Below are 21,055 nucleotides of genomic sequence, written 5' to 3'. Positions count from 1 at the left end.
ACCCATCCCTGTTGCACAAGCACTCTCCTAGGATTTTAAATTTAAGACCAACATTTAAACACCTCGTGCACCCCTGTAAATTGCAAAGGAACTGTTTTCAAAAGACACCTAGGAGAGGCCCCCTGGCCAGGCACACCCGAGTCCCACTTTAGGGAAGGAAGAGATGTGTATTTGCCTTCTGGTTGGCACTGGGACACATGAGTTTAACCCAAGTGTAACCAAGAAATCAGGATTTAAGGGATGATTTTGATTACTGAATCATTATATATTCCTTCATGCTTTCTGGTATATTGGAGTAGACAGAAACTCCTAAAATCTCTAAATTATAATCCAGCTGCCCTGATCTCTGATAATGGCTGTATAACCCTTATCTTCTGCCCCTCTCTTTGTAAAAACCTTGTGACTAACCTGCATTTGTACCCAGTTATCCAACTTTAGAGTTTTGTAATCACTAAAGACAGCTCCTAATGTTTATTAACGAAGGGTCTTGGGTCTGCCCAGAACTAACCCACTCCAAGTTCAAAGTTATCTTGATGACCAAGACTGGATCTAACCAAAGTGGGCCCACCAGACATGTGTAGCAGCTTAGATTTTAACTTACAAGTCACCTGTTTTCTTTTCTTTCTTTCAGTGACTAAGCATGTAATCAATCAATGCATGCTCCATAATCAGATGCCCTCGATTATCTGATGAGCACATCATCTGGGACCACTGTGCTCATTATCCTAAAGCATGCCCGTCTTTCCTCTAATAAAACTACCTGAATTACTGCAGCTGGGGAGACAGATTCTGGGCACTAGGCCATCTACTCTCCTACTACGCTCCTAGTAATAAACTCTTTCTCTCTTTAAACCCCAGTGTCTCAGGAGTTGATTACTGAGCATGTTGGGCAAAAGAAATTCTAGCCTTTGCCTGCTAACAATTCTGCAACTCTCCGGGTTGAATGCCCGAGGCCTCGTGCTCCAGCAGGGCAGGTGAGTCAGGCAACCAAGCCTTTCGTGGGCGCCGAACTGAATTTAGTCCAGAGGCTTGGTAACCAGGGTTCCTCTGTTCTGCCGGCACTCCAGAGACTTCTGGCACCTTGAAAAGCTTCAAAGAGAGAATCCATTTCCAGTTCCGTGCCCAGACATCTATCTGGGTGAGTGGGTCATCAGGGTAAGAGTGGATCAGGGAGTAAATAGGCGGTTCGAGTCCCCTGACCTAGGCCAGGGTCATGCTTTGAGAATGATCCCCTTTGCTCTGACCTCTACACCTTCTGATTTTAGGTACCATACTGTGCAGGGTTGAAGGCCTGACCTACTCCAACATTTAACTGGTGTTTAATGAATTAAGTAGGCCTGTTTAAGTGTTAGCCACTGTGTTCCCTAGGTACTGGTTGTTACATTGGTGTGAAAGTGTTTTATGTCTAATTGTTAACTGATGTATTGGGTGTGTGCTCTGTTCAGGATTTGAGGCTCTGGCCTAAATTTGTCCATTAACTACACTCGTAAGAAATGAGTAATCCAACAATTAATTGGTATTTAATGAAGTTAAGAAAGCCTGTTTAAACGCTAGCAGGTGTGTTACCTGGGGATAGTAAGAGTTGATATTTGTTTAATTGTTAATCAGTGTCTTAAGCATTTAATGCCGGCTTGTTAGCTGGTGTGTTCCGTTTAATTATTAATTGGTGTGTTCCTGTATTTGTATTAGTCAGATGCTACCAATTTTTTTTTTTTTTAAATGGGTTGGCACCGGGAGCCAAACCCAGGTCTCTGGCATGGCAGGCGAGAATTCTGCCACTGAGCCACTGTTGCACCACCCCCCTAATTCTTTTAAACAGGGAACCTTTGGGCTGTGTTGAAAATTGAAGTGATTTTGGTTATGAGACTATAAAAAAAGGCTTGATTTCTGTAACATAATCTGGCCTCAATATGTGACATGAAAATACTACCATTAGAGTTAAAGATATTATAGTTAGAATTGTTCTGCAAAAAGACAGAAATCGGATGAGATAACGTATTCAATCTTTTATTTGTCCTTCTCAAAAGTATTTCTGTGTTTTTGAGTAAGCAATTTTCTATTTGTGTCTGTCTGTACTTTTCAATGTATATTCTCATACCTCTGGATAAGAATAGCAAATTAATAAGAAAATTCTCAAAGGGCTCTATTTGAACTGATTAGAAATAATTAGGTGCCTGATATAAAAAAGTAAATTGATACTTATGAAGTAAAAGAGCAAAAGGAGGAAAAAAAAACACCTCTCTGAAGGGCAAGATTCAAAACCTTAGTTTTGTAATTACTGTAAACAAACCCGGATATTAGAAAGAAACCATCCCTGGAATCTCCTTAAGGCAGCAGAAAACTGCCAAAGGACTGCCTCTGGAAAGAACAAAGACCTTTTCCAATGGTCCTGGTCACAACTTTTAGTAAAATAAATCTAGTGACTGGAAATAGTTAAGAGAAGGGGACAGGAACTCTCAAAATTCCACCACCCTCACCTAAAACTTTCAAATTCAAACTCAAAGCCTGACTAAAACTTTCAAATTCAAACTCAAAGCCTGATATCTTTCCATCTGGGTAGCCTGTCCCTGCCCTAAGACCCAACCTCCTAAGCAGTTATGGGGGAGGGCTAGGCACAGAAAGACATGGTGAGGCATGGTTCAGAATTCTTTTTTACTGGGCCTGGATATTAGAAACAGTAAGCATAAAAATGCTATGGAATAGGCTATTATTCCATATTTTTAATATATTTTTTTCCAACAGTACCTTTGCAGTAGTCACTAGTTACCAGATCATTATTAATATAAAAATAGCCTTGGGATAGGAGTAACTAAATACAATCTAATTACAAAGTTTCAGCAAGCAAAATGAAAGATATCCGAGAGATGGCAAAGTTTTTCCTGAATTCAGACTGTGGACAAATTAAACAACTTGTGGTTTATTTTCCAGAACTTGATAGTCAGTGTACTTTTAAAGCTGTTTGTATTTTAAGATATCATGAAAACAAAGAATTCTTTTCAACGTCTGATAAAAGGAATTTTATATAAGATAAATTTTGAATTGAACATACACGATTTTATTCTGCTTGGGTGTGTTCTCCCTAAATCTATATAAGCTTACTGAAAAAATAAGCTAGTGATACAAATACATTTCCAAAATTCCTCTTAAAATAGCCTAACTAGATAGGTTAAGTTGCATAAACTAAGAGATGTGCCTGGTAATAATAATACTTGTATAAAGCATAATTAAGAATATGCTGATGCTTCAAATATGCCCTGTTTAAGAAATTGGTTAAGTTTGGTAAGAAATACAAATGGATTCTTTATACCCTTGATTACCTGGATTTCAAAGAATCTGGCTTTTTGCTAAGTTGGCCATTTCTTACCTCAGTATGCATAAGAATTTGAATCTGCAGTGGCTTTGTTAACGTCAATCTGTCATGAATAGAAAAGGCATACATCTCTGCTTCAAAAAGTGTGTATTCTAGTTAGAATATCTATCGCTAGGGCATAGGACAGCACAGTGGTAACAAAGGAATACAGATGCCAGAATTTTAAAAGCAGACAGATAAAGAAAGATCTAAGAAGTCCTCGTAGAAGTTATGACACTTGTAAGACCTTTAAATAGGAAAGTAGCAATGAAATAAATAGAACTCTGAACTTGTTTTTAGAAATTATAACTTATTTTTGTGAACTAACACACTCCTGGCATTATTTAGCAGCTGGGAATAATGTTGTGAAAGATTTGAGGTTTTCTCTGGATATAAATCCCTTAAATATCAAAAAAGCTGATTATATTTCAAACTTGGGGGTTTTCTGACCTTTGAAGGCAGTGCTGAATTGGACTGAGAGATTTTAGACATATTGTAAAGTAATCATTTGTGTGTCCTGAGTATAAAGTATATATATAGATGGCTGGCATCCTGCTGAAACTTGATAATTAGGGTACACTGGAAGGAAGTATGCAGGTTCAAAAATTTTGTGCATCATATTTTAAAAAAAGAAAGCTGTAATGTCAAACCGGGTGTTCGTACAAAACTAAAGATCAGTTTTATTCCTGTTAAAATAATGTGGATTGTTAGTTTGCTCTTAAAGTTTTTAAAAAAAGTTTTTTGTAATCATCTGAGTACTCTCTCTAGAAAACAAAGATTTAGCATAAGAATAATAGCCTTGCTAAAGTTTATGCTGGCCTTATCCTTTATTTCAGAAGATAAGGGAAAAACTTTTACAAATAATTTGTTCTTTTACCTAGTATAAGTAAGGTGCTCAAGTAGTTTAACCTAGTGCATAGGAGGGATTACAGTGGTTAAAAGGGATTTTCCATCCTGTTAGGTTTAAATTTGTATAGGTAAATTATTATTCATATATTTAGGGACTGAATAAAATTCCTGAAAATCTGACAATGTTTTCACTGTCCATGTTATATCCTGATACTAATCTGTATGATGTTAAGCAATGGCATGGTGTTGTTAGTCATGTTTTTAGTTATTCTTAAAAGGCTACAGATCATAGGAACAGCCAAATTTCAATTGCACTGCTTTGCTCTAATACTTCTCTAAAAGTATATGTGGTAAGCTGTAAGTCAGAGCTCCATCTACAACAAGGAAAAACTTTAAAAGAAAGGCAGGGCAAACACATATATTATATTTTATCAGTTAATACATAATTCTGGTAAATGTGAAAAAGTGAAACAGAACAAAACCTCTGCTATGATTTCTTAATATAAAATGACTGTCTAATGTTTTAATTTCTGAAAGAAGGTTCATTTAAAAATGCTTATAAAAGTTAAAGTTCAGATTGCAAGCTTTAACTGTTATACCTTTAAATTCTGAAATGCTTTGCTCTTTATATAAGTAGCTCCCTGGAACTTTAAGTATTTGTGTGACACCTGAGACTCAGATTTAGTTCTCAAGCTCTGAAAATCCAAATAAGTCCATCCAGTAACTGTTGAAAGAAAAAAGTGAAAATGATCAAGCTCTGATTATAGCTAGTAATGAAACTGATCTGGTTAAAATTAAGGTAAATCAATATACAAGGTAAAGAATAATGTCGTGTATTTCAAAGCTTTAACTTTAGTGTGAGATAAAAAGAAAAATGTTTATTTTGTCCAAAATTTACACTACCTAAATTTAATCTGTCTACTGAGTTAACGTAATTCAGCTTTATTTGATACAGAACCTGGAATAAGGAACAAAATCTTAATGTTCTGTACAAGTTAATGTTATGCAATGATGCATTTCAGAGTATTTTGGACAGAAAATGAAAAAGAGTTTGCAAAGTCCCTTAAGGGACTGGGAAAAAATAGAGCTATTAAGCTCCTAAACCTGGGGAATTCCTGACATTTTCTTAAGCAAGAGGGGTCTCCCCATTTAATAAGCCTCAATTTGGAGGCTTGCCCTTATGAAACTTATTTCTGTAATGATAATCTGAACCTATTTAGGATTAGGTCCCTAAGAGTCATCCCCAGAAAATCTCTGCTGTTGCTCAAATGTGGTCTCTCTCTAAGCCAAATTCTGAGCTTTCCCTCAATGTGGGATATAATTTCCAGGGGTGTAAGGCTGGCCCTAGCAGGGTGAAATATAACTGGCCCCTGTATCGAGGCATATAACTGGTCCTGGCAGCATGAAACCTAAGTTCCAAGATGAGCCTAGCCCCGGCATCATGGATTAGTTGACCAAAAGGAGGTAAAGGAACAGAGTTTCAGTGGCTAAGAAATTTCACATCGAGTCAAGAGGTCATCCTGGAGGCTACTCTTATGCCAACTTTCAGCCAGATATTGCAAACTGCCACAATATTATATGGCACATCCCAACCAACAGTATTCCTGGGAACCCTGAAGGACATCCTTTGCCCTATAAAATTGTACTTATTAAGTTTGTTTTTCAGGGACTTGAAACCTCCAGATTGTTTCAATGCCAGAGAAGCTCTGAAACTGAGAGATAGTGGACTCCCCAAGAATGACAACAGGTTTCATCATTTCATCCCTTTGCCCCTTAATAACATCCATCACCCTTTTTCAGCCTGGAAGCAGTTACAGAGTCATGGCCCAGATATCCCTCAAGATTGAGAGATAATTATCAGATAAGAGGGAGGAACTGTAACTGAGAAATCAGGACTTAAGGGATGATTTTGATTACTGAATCATTATACAGTTATTCCTTTATGCTTTCTGGTATACTGGAGTAGACAGAAGGAAACTCCTGAAGTCTCTAAATTGTAATCCACCTGCCTTGATCTCTGATAATGGTTGTCTAGCCCCTATCTTCTGCCCCTGTGACTAATCGGGTACAAGTGAAGGTACTAACCCAGTTATCTAGTTTTTCAACTTTAGAGTCTTGTAATCGCTAAAGACAGTCCTATGTTTATTAATGAAGGGTCTTAGGTCAGCCCAGAACTAACCCACCCCAAAGCTGAAGTTATCTTGATGACTGAGACTGGATCTAATCAAAGCGGGTCCACCTGACATGCACAGTAGCTTCTTAGACTTCAACCTATAAGTCACCTGTACCTCATTCCGCCATTTTCTTTCATAGATCCAGTGACTAAGCATGTAACCAATCTGTGCATGCTCCATAATCAGATCACCTCTGGGTGATCTGGGGCCACTGTGCTCATTATCCAAAACCCTGCCCATCTTTTCTCTAATAAAATACCCGAATTACTAAGCTGGGGGAGACAGTTCTGGGCTGCTAGGCCATCTGCACTCCTACTGTGTGCCTAGTAATACACTCTTTCTCTCTTTAATCCCCGGTGTCTCAGGTATGGGTTACTGGGCACATCAGGCAAAGACGCCACGGCCTTTGTCTGCTAACACGAGTGGTCTACTAGAGCCACATGTAAATGTTCCCCATTTCTCACTCCTCACCACGAAGGCTGTGGGATGACGGTGCTGTCCCTGGAGGATCTGATAACCCCTTTCACCCCCTCTGACCACACACACAGGGAAACCCTGAGAGAATCATAGCTTCTGGGCCTCTAAAGCTCCACTCACCTCCCACACTGCAGCTACATTTTCTGAGTGTGTCTGTCTGTTGCTAAAAACCAAACCAAACAAAAATTACAGCTCAGAGAAACTGTGACACATTTTCTTCAACCATTTCTAGGCTGTAAATTCAATGCTAATTTAAGTGGAGTGATGCTGATTGTCAGGGAGCTAACCATGGCTTTCACCGCTTCTGTAAACCAAATGCAGGTCTAGGCCAAAAGACAAATGCATTCAGTTATTTCCCCAGTGACAGCTGATAAGAATTCAAGCAGAATAAAAACAGAAAGGTTTATACTGGTGTGAAGTGTGTCAGTCATATACACCTTTCTGATCTACTCAATGCTAAAAACTTACTGACCTCAATAATTTTTTTTTATTTTTATTACAGCTTTAAATATTTGGGGGGGGGGAAAGATTTCTAACATGTACTGGTGGTCTCATACAAGAGCAACATAAATATTTAGGAAAAGGGTAATTAATGATCTAAGGGATATTTATGGAAATATTTCTTCATTCTTAACTTCAGCATATTTACATTTTAACTTATAAAAGTTCTTTGGTTGCTGGTGGTTCCTTGATGTCCCATTTCTCTCCCCGTTACATTGGGAGGAAGCATGAAGGAGGGCAGTAAAACACCAGGGACTGCCAAGTCATATCCCAGGAGAGAGACTTGGACTTACTAAAAATAAGAACTGGGAATTCCCAGCACTCTGCTTTTGTCAGTTGCTGATCAGTCACTTGAAATCTGTGTGCACCTTTTGGGTAATTAGTTCATCTCTTAGGGGAAACAGTACTTCCTGAGTCTCACCGAGACCCTGGACATTCAAGATGGCACAGTACACACCTTGGGCTTGCTCAGCCTTCCCTGGGGATAAGACAGCCAAGTAAAGAGGCAACTGCAACCTAGCATGAGAACTCCTGAGGGACAGCAGGGTGACCCAGGAGCACGGAGCACAGCCAATGGCAAGGAAGGGTTCCCAGGAGCGTAGATGGCCGGAGACGTGAGGGGTGTGTGCAGCTTAGGCTGCTGGGGCAGGTGGAGCAGGGGACTGTACTCTCCTGTATTCTCGACTTTCCCACGAGCATGGAGGTAAGAAATAGAGTGCAAGGGTGACAGAAGCACAGGATGCTGAGAAGACAGGCGTAAGGAAAAAAAGGACTATCGTATGTTGCAGCTAACAGAGCTGCAGGATGACAGAAGTGCTGTGAGCCTCGCTGCAACTCTGAAGCCAGCTGTGGCACCCCGGCCTCCCCCACGCTCACCCAGGTGAACGAGCTCACTCGCTGGAGCTGCACCTGCCTTGAGTGCATCGTAAAATCCTGAAGATCTTTAGGGAATAAACTGCTCCTTCCTGTTTTCTGTATCTCTCTCAAGGGAAAAAAATTGAAAATAGCTTTAGTATGATATGCTTTCTGCGCCAGCTTAAAAGGTTTATGTTCCCTAGAAGAGCCATGCGTTAATCCTGATCTATTTTGTGGAGGCAGCTTTTAATCCCTATTCAGCACTGTAGGTTGTAAAGTTGTTTAGATTATCTCCACGGAGATGACACACCCAACTGCAGGCACTAATCTGATTGGAGGGAGATGGGACACCATCCATTCCAGGTGGGTCTTGATTAGTTTACTGCACTCCTTTAAAAGAGAAAACATTTCAGAGAGAGCCACGAGAGCCATGAGAACTCATGCAGCCAGACCTTCGGAGATGAAGAAGGAATGTGCCCCCAGGGGAGCTTCATGAAACAAGCCTGGAGAGAAAGCTATCAGACATTGCCATGTTTGCCATGTGCCTTTCCAGTTGAGAGAGAAACCCTGAACAGTCACTGGCTTTCTTGAACCAAGGTACTTTTCCTGGATGCCTTAGACTGGATATTTTTATAGACTTTGCTTTAATTTGGACATTATCACAACCTAAACTGTAAACTTGCAACTTAATAAATTCCCCTTCCTAAATGCCATTCTGTTTCTGGTATATTGCATTCTGGCAGCTAGCAAATTAGCTATATCTCTATTACATATAATGCAGGAAATAAAACTCAATCCAAAGTTTTTCATAATCTATGAGGGTTTTAACGCTAACATTTCAAAGATTCTCAAATGCCTTCTGCATTGCTGAAAGGTCAGCTGTTCCTTGCATGGCCTTATATGCAATTTTAATGACTGTATGGGATCCCCTGGGAGCTCCCGGCAGAACAATCACTGAACCAGTCCAGCTTTCCGGGAAAGCCCGGGAGCCATGCCTCTGACACAAGGGCCACCTGCATAGCTCAGAGGTCCTGGTTGGGGTCCAAAACAAATCATGAATGACACACTGATCCATTTTCTATTGATTATATTTTAAGAACTAGCTTTAAATGAGACTTTCGCCTTTTCACAAATCCCAGTACATTACAGGAATACATTATAAATTCTGCAATCCTGTTGGGAGCCAGGGGAAGGGAAGCAGGTGAGAACTGAAGAGCTTGCCAGGGTCTCGGGGCAGGGGTCTTTAGGAGCCCTGACCCACCTGAAAATTAAGTGAAAGAAGAGGGCTCAGTCTAGAAAGTTTTTTGATTTAAAAAATCAGCGAGTGAGTTTTTTTTAAAGGCCTTCTAATTTTAGAATCAGATATTTAAATTTAGAACTATTACAAAATCCAGGCTTAAAATTTGCAGTCGGTACTGGGCAAAAAAGCCTGATTATTAAAACGAATTTATATGAGATAAGGAAGATGCATAGTGCTGCCCAAAGTAATTGGATGCTTTTTTTAAGCAGTAACGCATTTCTGAGGGAGCATCTCCACCGTGGTGCCAAACGGCATGCTGAGAAAGCCTGTAAGGTCATCAGGGAAGCTGCTCTCCCACATCAGGGAGCTGCCCAAGGTGATCCGGGGGGCAGCTTCCACTTTGCTTTGCTACAACAACTTAATTCTTTCCTGTTCTCCATCAGAACCACACTGTAAACACAAACTAGTTTATTACCAAACTCAAAAAAGCTAAACAAATACACAGAAAAACACTTTAGGAGATGGAAGTCCACTCAACAAAAGCTAATACTTCTGCATGAAATTAAACTACATGATACAGAGTCATAATCCGCACCTTCAAACACTTTCATCATTCTGGGAAGTGTAACAAACAGTGAGCAGTGATGGGGTTTTAAGAACTGCAGTTATCAAATTCTACCACCCAGAATGCATAATCTGGGCCAGGGGCTCTCAAGGTCCCAGCATCACTGTGGAATCAGTTAAAATGCAAATGTGCCAGCCCCAGATCGGCTTCAGGAACTCTGGGGGTAGGACCAGCAATCTATTTTCACAAGCCCTCCAGGGGATTCTAATGCACACCAGTGTGAGAATCACTGACCCAGAGAGACCGATTCATGAAACTGCCTGAAAACAAAGAGTATTGGTTAAAATTTTCTAGTTCTATAAGAAATAGTATCCTTTAAAAATAGAGCAGGGAACTATATTCTAATTTGGTTCCTTCCTGGTCAAATAATTTTGATAGGTTTTTTTTTTTTTAAGAGAAGAATGAAACACACATTGATTATATCATGCCCAATATGCAGAGTATATTATCTTTGGCAAGAAAGTTTTTCTCTATCAGAAACAAATGGGCTGTATAACAAAAAAAAAAAAAAAAAAAAAAAAAAGGAAATTAGTTATACATGATACATACATGATAAAAAAGGAGAAGAAATGTGATCTCTTTGGGACCTTTTAAGTATTGCATGGGGAACAGTTCCCTAAACCACTAGCTGATGCTGTAGCTACAGCTCACCGTTTTTTCAAGCTGTGTAACTTTTTGGATTGTATCATGGTTATAATTTGTCACTTTCTGACTAGGCTTTAGAAGAAAGAAGGGTGTGGGGATGGGGTGTGTAGCAGTTGATAAAATAAGATACTGACAACTTGCACAGTTTACTAGAAATCTAGGTACTGGTTATTTTTAAGTACTCTGAGTACAGCCTTTTCATCATATCTATAGAATAATGTGGACAAAATATAAAAGGACTTATGAGCATACAGATGGTTGGTAGGTCTTCCGAATTTTCTACATTTAATTAGCAGGTAGAGGTATGATAATTAAATATGAAGATAAGAAAGGGTATTGTTTCATCGTTAACTGCTAAAAATAAATGACAATTATAGATGAGAGAGAAGGAGAACAAGGATGGATAGAGGAAGGAAGAACAAACAGTGGGTACTAAGGTTCAGGTTGGGAAAGAAAACCAAAACAGGTGAACCTTTGTGTTTTGTTAGTTCACCCATTAATCGATAAAATGTTCATTTTAACAGATACCTCTGAAATATCCAGAACCTCACTGGTACCAGATATAGCAGTTTTTTAATCTTTTTTCCTGAAATGTGTATCCCACACACACAAAAAAGCAATGACTCAGAATTGGAAATAATTTCATATAAAACAGAAAAATACTGCCAAACAAGAGCCTACCTCATTTGTATGGGAGTTGTTTTAAACTGCTACATTTCTTGAAAATAGACTCCAAAAAACCTGCTGTGCTTATTTATAAGTCAGGCTTCCTATGGACCTCCATCAATAGAACAGTTTCAGACCCAAAGATTACAAAACAGGAAAAGGAAAAGGAAATTAAATAAAATAAATAAAACTAAATAAAGTTTTTTGGGAATGTTGAACCCATCAGAAACCTTTCTATGCGCCCTGTACTGCAATATGCTATGTCAGGTTATGAATCTAAGGACCTTTTCTGGCCTGGTGGTGGCTGTGAAAACCAAACTGTAATCTCAGACACACCAAAAGGTAAAGGACAAAAGACAAAAGGGGGGAGGGGAGCTAGGGGAGGGGGACACTGGCATGAGGCGGAGGCAGTAGACAGTGGACAAGGAACAAGCAATGGGACCACCAGGACAGGCAACCCAGCAGCAGCAAATGTCAGTACAGAGCAGACCTGGGTGGCTACGGACAAGAAAAAGCAAACCCGGAAAAAGCCTGCAGCCAGAGAGAGAGAGAGAGAGAACTGGCACGTGTCATTTGGCACAGAGTAAGCATACCAACGGTGGAAAACACTGTGTGTCCCGGCAAGGCACAGTGGTTTCAACGGTCACACCAGGGGCCACACAGCAGCCTTCAGTCCCAGGTGTGCCCGGGAGTGCGCGTCCAAGGCAGGGACCAGCCACCCCTGCCAGGCCCAATCTCTTACCCTGGCCCCACACCCTGATAAGGGCCACAGCACCCTTTATGCAGGTCGGAACAGCAACTCAGGCTTAGCATGCTCGCTCTCCCAGGTTAAAACAGAATGCAAAAATCTGGGAAGGCTTCCATTAAAAGGGCTAAAACACAATTTAAACAGTCTATTTTTGGTTATTTAGAAAAACTTAGCTGATTCGTGAACAACACAAGACAAGACAGGGCACAGGCAAGTTCTGAGATGAAACCCAGAAAATCCATGTACCCTTTCAGATTTGCTTTCCCAGTCCAGACCGTGCAGGCCAACGTAAATGCTGGTCTAACAAAGAAGCAATGGGTCTTTGGGAAGGCAAGCTTCCTCTTCTCATCTACCCTCCCTCCAAACATTCCTCTTCTCCCCAGGTGCTGGCTGGACCGAAGGTACAACAAATGGGGCCAACGCCTCAACACAATGGGGTTCCTTGAGCCCCCTTCCCTTAAAACTCCAAATTTTAAAATCAAGCTCATACTTTTTGACACTGAATTATTCTTATTTCTTAAGCACTCTGGACTGAGCACTTGATATTGTAGTGGGGTTTCCAGTGCTTTCTCTAAATGTCTGCTCGATAGAGTTGCTGTTCCTAATCCTTTTAAATCTCAAACATGATCCAAAGGCAGTTAGTTATGCACAGAGCTTACATTGCGTGAGAGCAATTTAATGTGATGTCTTGCCAGAAATGATTAATTATGGTTGCTCGATAAGAAAAGCTGAGTCCAAATGTCATGTATAGTTAACTTTCAGACATAATGTGCCTGCCCAAAGTCTAAGGTTGTGGAAGACTGTATGAAACTGCTGACATCATAAAGAGGTCCCATTGCCACAATGCTGAAACTCCTTCTGCCTAAAGGAAGCACCACAGTTGCCCCTCTCATTTACGTGACCTTGAATTCCTTCTTAGATCAGTCAGCAACAGTCTTAAATAAACACTTGCTTATAGTGACAGTAACATTTTTGGAATACAATTATCAGTTCTTAGGATATATCTGTTACAACATTATGCTTTGCATTTAGAAAATTAAATGAGTATAATTTAAACACAAAATAGATTGGATTCCAACTTCAAAACTCTTGGGTGGTCTCAGCATATAGAAGACATATTTGGAAAGAGGTACAGGAAACACGCTGAGGACTTCCATAATGCATATGTGAAAAAATTACCTTGTGTGACAGTGGCCCAGATCTTCCTGACAGGCTCACCACAGAGTGAAAGCTCAACTCCAAGTTCACCTGGGGTGGAAGCAGATCTGCTGCTGCAAGTCAAGTGGCCTCAGCAGCTCTGATTCAGTTTCCACCCATAAACTCATCTCTCTCAATCATATTTTTCTTTTCAATTCAGTCCTTAAGTGCTTTAAAAGCCTTTCAGAGATGAACTCAGTCGCAGAGCCTGCAGCAGAGATGACCCTGGGATTATATGATTTAAAAAGAAAGCAAAGCAACCCACAAAAGGCCGTTTCAGAAACCAGACAGCCAGCTCACTGAGAAAACTCTACGTGCCTCAGAAAACAGGCAGAGAAAACAAGCCAAGCACGAGAAAATGCCATGTTGCCTGCAAAGGAGAAAAGGGGAAATCTTAATAAAGAGGCAAAGCAACACTTGAGAGCTAAAAAAAAATATTTCACTAAACCCTAGGGCCTTGGTGAAAATCTCTGCAAGAGAATAAATGGTTAACTCTGAGCAGGCCAGTGACTATACTTAAAGCAAATTATCCAGTGGCAACCTCTGCTAAATCACGTTCATCTGTCTTCATATGGGCACCCCACCACCACCCAAAGCTTCTTTTTCGATTCCCAGCTCAAACATACACCCTGGAAAGCGAATGGCATCAGAAATTCCGGCTGCGCACAGACACATAGCGGCACATAACAGCAGATGACTCCTGCATCCACCCACCCAGCGGCAGGGGCAGAAACCCCCAGGGACAGCGAGGGGCACTTACCGAGGACTCGCTGTCTCGGATGAGGAAGTCCCCCTGTGCGCCCCGCTCGTTGAGCGCGCACTCGGCCTGGTGCCGCGTCACATTGCCGTAGTACCACTCCCGGCCCGCGAACCGGCCGCTCGCCGCGGGGCCGCTGTAGCCCACCTGCGGGCCTGGCGCGGGGAGCAGCGCCGGCCCGTCGCTCAGGACCACCACGTAGTTCTTGGGCACGAGGCCGACCTGCCCCCGGGCATTTTTGCACTTCCACCACTCGGGGTCGTTCTCCGGCTTTTCGATCACCTCCATCGTTTCTCCCTTCTCGAAGTTGAGCTCCTCCTCCGTCACCGAGCTGAACGGGTACAGCGTCTGCACGCGGTGCAGGGCGCGCACCGCCTGCCCGTTGCTGACCGCGGCGCCCCTGCCCGGGCAGCTGGGCGACTCGGCCGCGGCCTCGTCCACCTCCTCCACGACGTAGTTGGATGGGAACCAGCCCACTTGCCCGTTGTAGCTGCCGCGCCACCAGCCGTCGCTGCACTTCTCCATGACGATGACGCGGGCGCCCTTCACCAGGGTCAGCTCGTCCTCGCGCTCGGCCAGGTACGCGAACTTGACGCAGGCGGGGATGCTGAGGTCGTAGATGCGCTCGGCGCCGCCGTTGGCCGGGTGCTCGGCGTCCGTGCTGGGCGTGGGCGACGCGTCGCGCGCACTCGGCTTCCTCCTGGTTTTCCCCAGGCCTGGGAAGACAGGGAGCGGCTGAGCGGGCTGGCGAGCAGCCGACACTCAACAACGTATAGATATCGTGAGGAGTCTATAAATGGCTAACGAGTAAAACTCTTAATGCATTTCCATCAATAACACAGGGCAAACGTTAGGCATGAGTGCAAAATAGGATCACCGGCCGAAAAATCCAGTTCTGACAACTGTGTTATGCAAGCTGTGAATTACTAATACAATTTCTCCCTCTCCTCTAGTCTTAAAAAAAAAAAAAGAAAAGAAAAAAGGGCCTAAAGTATCAGCAACATAAAAGTTAAAGAAGAAGCAGAGTTAACGCAAAGTTAAGTCTCCTTCTGAAATGATACATTTTTTGAGACCTTCGGTGCCATGGAAACACATAACTGAGATAGTAACAAAGTGTCTCCTGCACTTCTGTCCTGGGTGGGAAGTTAGACCCATTCCCACAGAAAAGTGCTAAAGTTGCAGGGAGCACAGCCTACATATCCTCCCCTCCTCCCTCTCCACCTGCAGGCCCCTCCCTCGCCCACCCACGACATTCCCTGCCCTTGCCGGCCACCTGACAGGACAAGGTCCAACCCGGCAGGAGAGGGCACTCCCCACCATTTCCCTCTTTCTGAACATCTTTATCCTTTCAGAACAGTGGACCAATTTCCCACAAGAGGTTGTCATGAGAGAACTAGAAAACAATGAGCTGATGTGCTAAATCCATGGCAGAATTTTTCATACTATGATAAAAAACCACTAGTGGGTCCAAAAATCAACCTAACGGGTTGCATTTTCTTTAATGGAATAAACAGAAATTCAGAGTGCAAACTTAGGATAAGTATTGCTTCTTCGGTTACATACATAGACTGCCAATTGATTAGATTGGAATATGATGTGTATTTCTTCCTGTGCATGAGGAAAAACATGTGACAAACCCGACAGCAAAGATGCTTTAGCCCAGTTAGATCACACGGAATTCCAGGCATTCTTGAGAAGCGAGTCTCAGGGAGGAAACTGTGTCAGCCTCCAGGGCTGGGGATACATCACTGGACCCGTGGGGCTGGCCATGGCCCCCCAACCCTTCCAGACAGCTGCTGGTTCACCAGCTCTGCTTCAAACTCTAACTTAAGATTTTGAGGATACTGAAACTATGGCTATTTGCAGACTTTTTTTCCCTCCAAAGTGACCCCAAAGCATTTTCATGGGTAATTTGTACCTTTCCCTCCTTTTATTCCTCAAACTAATAAGGACATAGGTCTTAGGACTTATTTTTGCTTGGACTCTCTTGCTGAGCAAGTATAAGATCAAGAGAATTAAAATGTTGCCTCGTGATCATCCTCTGGTGTGCAGAGCTGCTCCACGACCTTTCAGCGGGAACCTGCCCGGTCTGAGGTTCTGAGCCTTGGGGCCACGCCGCGCTCCCCAGCACAGCCGTGCTTTGCAAAGCACTCAGGTAGTAAAGTGAGGCCAGTGAGGTGTGGGCCACACTGATGGGAAGAACTCACTCAAGTGGGTTTTTAAGTGAATGCACCAATCCATGCATGTGAATGACTTCTGCTGTTTCCATACATACTGCAGCATTTTTCTCAAAAGCATGGAAAGGGCATGAGTAAGCTGGGATATTACAGCAAGTGTTTAAAATCTAGATTTTTACTTGGAATGAGCTTGCTTTTATAAGAACATGAACCTCTAAATGTGGTGGTCTGGAGTTACGTACCCCAGAAATACATGTTCCCAGGCTTGGTTCACTTCTGTGGGTGTCAAAAATGGGACCTTTTGATGAGGTCACTCTGGTTAAGGTGCGGACCAGCTGAGTTGGGATGGACGGGCCTTAATCCTATTACTGAAGGCCCTCTAGGAAGGGTCACAGAGAGAGAGAGAAAGCCTGAGGGAGCAGCCAGAAACTGGAAGGAACGGAATAGAGAAGCCAGGAGAGGCGCCATGTGCAGTGCCCCGTGACAGAGAAGCCAAGCACCAAGGATCACCTGCAGCCAGCCCAGGGTGCCACCATCTTTAGGAGAAAGTACTGCCTTGATGATGCCTCGATTTGGATATCTCCTCACCTCAAAACCATAAGCCAATACATTCCCGCTGTTTAAGCCAACCCATCGCCTGGCATTTGCTTTAGCAAGGAGGAAACCATAACATTGGATCTTAGAAGCACTAGTCCTTTTGTGTGATTTCAAATGCGGCATAGTTCAACCACGCAGGGAGAGAGCACTGTGAGAATTCAGCAGCTCCGCGATTCAGAAGACAGACAATTCATGAATGTAAACTCCTGTCCAGAAGATAGCAACAACTGAAGATCAGTCTCGAAGATGCTGCAAAACTCATGAAAGAGCATGCTGGGGTGGGACTGAGCAGGGCACAATTTTTACTGGTAACAAAGATTGCAAGAAATGACACTGAAAAGTAACTTTTTAATAGACCCTTTCAAATCTGTGAGTCACAAAAGCTATTTGAGAAAACATCCAAGGAACAGCAGGTTTTAGAGCATTTGTAATGACATAAAGACAAAGGTGACAAGGTCAGCAGAAAGACATCATCAGAGCTTGGCGGCCTAATGCATTGCTAAAGAAACTGTGTAATTCATTGACGAATACACTACTGTATTTGGTGACTTGTCTCAGACACAAAATAATGTGATTAACTCAACCACTGTGCTCCCGCCGTGTACCAAGCACCGTCCTAGACACTGGGCAGAGTAAGATAAACAAGATAGGTACACAATTAGTCTTTGTGACCACTCCAGGGGGCATCACAGCAGGATGACTGAGAACACAGTGCCGGCTGGGAATTCTGGACTGTGTGTTCTCAGGCAAATTGCTTAGCCTCTCTGTGCCTTGGTTTTCTTAGGTATAAAATGTGAGCAAATCATCTCTAGGTTCAGATTAAGCTACAAAGTGCTGAGCTTAGGATGGAAGTACTGTATGAATGATAACGGTTATTACTCTCATTAATGGTGATAAGACTTATGGAATTATTTTTTTCTCAGAACACGACTTGCCAAATAGGACCAAAGTCCTCTTTTTAAAGCTCTTGGCCATGATTCCACTCGTGTCAGATGGCCACTGAAATTGAAAGCCTGTCGGTCAGGTTTGTGGCACTTGGGAACGTGTTGGGGCAGGTGTCGGGAATAGGGAAGGGGACAATACCTGAGCCCTGACAGTGGTCCTGTGACAAAGCAGGTACTCTCCCATTTTTCATAGGTGAGGAAACCTAGGCTTAAAGATATTAGGTAACTGGTTCTGCACACACAGCCATCAAGTGGCACAGACCTGTGTGCCTCATAAAAGACTATTTCATCTATAATATTCGAGAAGCCCAGGTCTGTGAGAGACTGCAACGCAGCATGATTTCAACGGCAAACGCACCCAGGATTCTGAGTTGGGGTATGAAGCACGTACTCCCCGGCTCTCTGTTGCCCTCCCAAGCAGAGGTATGCCTCTCTTCAGATGCTAGGGAAGGAAGGGAGCCCCTGTAACTGGGGGTGAGGGTGGGGCTGTGGTTTAGATAATGGAGGTTTGGGAAAAGAAATGTAGCCTGAGTCCTAGGCCTCTGGAAATAGAGGCTAGATAGGCTGGGGTAGGGAGATGTGTACATAAACGGGACCGTTTCTTGAGCTGCTGCCAAAAGGGATCCCCATCTCCCCTTCTTTCCCCCAGGCTTCCCCTCAGCCCGACTCTGTCCAGTGGTGTGGGTCAGGGTCACAGGAACAGAAGGAATGAGAGGCCTCTGGGATCAGCAAAGCAGGCTCTCACTTGCTCCCTCCCCGCTGCTGAGGAACAAGGGAAACAGCAGAAGCAGCAGAGAAGTAGGGAGAGGGGGCAGCAGGCGGGACGGGTGCAGGAGCTCAGGTGGTAAGAAGGAAGAGACAATGCCACCAAAAGCTGGGGTGGTCTTTCTGTGTGAAGAAAAGCAGGAATGACTTGTGTGGGCACAGGCCTCAGGGCTCACCCACCTTCCATTCTCTCGCCACTGCAGTTACCTGGTGGCATCACAGTAGCCACATCGCCCCTTGGAAGAGCTCGAAGGGATGGGCCTGAAACGCAGGGGGCTCACATGCCTCTAACAAGGGGAGCAGGGCAGGGAGAGGAAAGACGCAGGTGCTGGAGCGGGGCGGGTCCCTAGGGGCACTGACTCTAACTTGGAGACACATCCGTTACTTTTGAGGGAAGAGGCGGCACGGACCTGGTTTTCCCCACCCAGTGTCCATTTTGTTAGAAGTCATGCATGCCACCTTCTTCTTTCACTGAAATCATACCCGCTACTTCTTCCAGGTGTAACAGAAACAGGATTTTAACTTCAAGGGTTTGTGTTTTTTTTTTTTAACAAAGATAATGTGGGTTTTTTTTTCCTTCTAGAATTTTACAAATGTTCTCAATAGAAGAGGGGCAACCCTCACTCTAATTTCTCAGACTCAGGCAATATTTACCTAATATAACTAAACCTTAGCTAACAAAGCCTTCTCTCTTTTTTTTTTTTCACATGGGCAGGAACCAGGGTCTCCAGCATGGCAGTGAGAACTCTGCCACTGAGCCACCGTCACAGCACCCTAACCAAGCTTTCTTAACTACTCAAAATGGACCAAACACCCCACTTACTCAGGGCTTCCACCAGGGCCCTCGGGACCACAGTCTGAAAGCACACAGCTCACAGCAGCTTCCCCTGCGGCCCACTCAGCTTAGGCCCAGTCACGTTGCAGCGCGAGGCCCATGGTCTGGCCAGACTCTCCAGGCACTTGTGCTCCTCCGGCAGCAGGCACGTGTCCAGGGGGAGACGCTGTGATGGCTTCCACTACTACGAAGTCATCCTTACTGCGGTAGGGAGCTTGTGTTTCAGCAAGATTTTGGACAAGACTTCAAATTATGTGTTCCAGTCAATCGTAAAATCCAGCTGAACAAAATTTAGTGTTTGAGCACTTTGGTTGTAGGATTTGCTTGAGTTTGCTTTGGACTAATCACATTCTGGAAGAGAATCTAGAATGTGACCATTAGAAAATCTTTCTAAATGCTGGCATGCTGTATTAGTTAAGGTTAAGCAATATTTGTTTGCAAAGCGATGGCTTTCCCTACCACATGCTCAATAATGTACAAACTGCAGCACCTTTGCATGGGCACTTTCACACAGGAACAAAGAAGGAACGGAAATCAATGTGAGGGGTAACAGATGATATCTCATGGAGCCTGTTCTCAGGAGTGGCCAGGATTTTAACTTCTAGACTGAAGAGAAGGCTCTGGAATCATCTCAGTTTCCTTAAATCTACAACCACGAAATGGCAGCATATAATGGCTAGAAGTAACTGTGGAGACCACCTTGTTTGGTTATTTACAAGCTGCTGCTGAGGGGAGGGAACGCTGGGGTGCTAGGAGACCTGGGTTGGGGGGAATCTACCCCCTCCCACCCCCACAGCCACCCCAGCACTCTGTTTATTTGATGTGCTTATTTGATATTTCTGGGCAAGAGGGAGCCCGATGAGAGGGGGCACAGAGAGGGCCCACCAAGGCCTCGTATGCTAGCAGATGAGAACTCAACTGCAAGGCTCAAGCCTCCTTCACCCAGGGCTACCCAAGAAGGAACAGGCGAGTCCCCAAGGGCGAATCTCAATGTGTCCATGGAGCCCCTCCACGGCTCTCCTCAAAAGCCAGCCACCGCGGGGGCAGTGAGCTTTGCTCAGCCACCGTTAATAAAGGATAACATGCATGGCATCAGGAATGCTATTTCCTTGTGAGTACACAGCACAACTTTTAGTGGCGAACAGCTGAGATGGACTCAAAGGAAAGCTGTATTTTTCTGCCTGTGTGACAATTTTCTGGCACTGAGCTACTGGAACTCTGCTCCTGAATTACGTTTGTATTGATAATAATAAGCACATTTTAACTTTCTTGAGTAAAATTACATTCGTTTAAGACGGTATTCTAATAAAAGCATGGGTGTATCACATACATTATTAATGTTAGCAATTTTAAAGTCAAAATCTTTTATATACTCCTTTTAAGGTAAGGAGGTGATAACAGATGAGTTTAAAACACGTTCTGTCATCTTCCAGCTGGAGTCCTAGAGATTTAAAATAAAACGTCAAACAAAAATTTGATCGTTCAGAAATATATTCAAGCAAATGCATTCCGACTGAGTTGCACACAAGTTTTCAGAGCTCTGTGGCAAAGTCATTTTATTTTTGTTCCTAGTCAGATTTGCAACATGAACTAGATTTAACTAGAAAACTGCCCGGTGACTGAAATCCCATCTATGTGAGGTTAAGCATGTGGG

The 21,055-nt window shown here is 43.2% G+C and overlaps 1 protein-coding gene and 1 long non-coding RNA gene across 7 annotated transcripts in view; one reads left to right on the top strand and one right to left on the bottom strand.

Annotated features, from left to right (window-relative positions):
* NCK2 (NCK adaptor protein 2) overlaps positions 1 to 21,055 on the bottom strand; it is a 142,134-nt gene that overhangs the window by 10,625 nt on the left and 110,454 nt on the right. For all 5 annotated transcript variants that reach the window (XM_077134930.1, XM_077134929.1, XM_077134927.1 and 2 more), the window contains exon 4: positions 14,087 to 14,799. In XM_077134930.1, the coding sequence (XP_076991045.1) occupies positions 14,087 to 14,799 (713 nt within the window). The remainder of the gene's footprint in view (positions 1 to 14,086; positions 14,800 to 21,055) is intronic.
* On the top strand, positions 14,198 to 21,050 carry LOC143661375 (uncharacterized). 2 transcript variants are annotated; one of them, XR_013164541.1, is made up of 4 exons: positions 14,198 to 14,662; positions 17,781 to 17,881; positions 17,995 to 18,224; positions 19,282 to 21,050. It is a non-coding gene; the product is annotated as an uncharacterized LOC143661375 (long non-coding RNA). The 2 variants fall into 2 exon arrangements; XR_013164540.1 differs by lacking the exon at positions 19,282 to 21,050 and adding an exon at positions 18,451 to 18,627.

The sequence above is a fragment of the Tamandua tetradactyla genome, chromosome 17 (assembly GCF_023851605.1).
Source record: "Tamandua tetradactyla isolate mTamTet1 chromosome 17, mTamTet1.pri, whole genome shotgun sequence".
NCBI lineage: Eukaryota > Metazoa > Chordata > Mammalia > Pilosa > Myrmecophagidae > Tamandua > Tamandua tetradactyla.
This window is presented reverse-complemented; position numbering and strand designations above follow the sequence as displayed.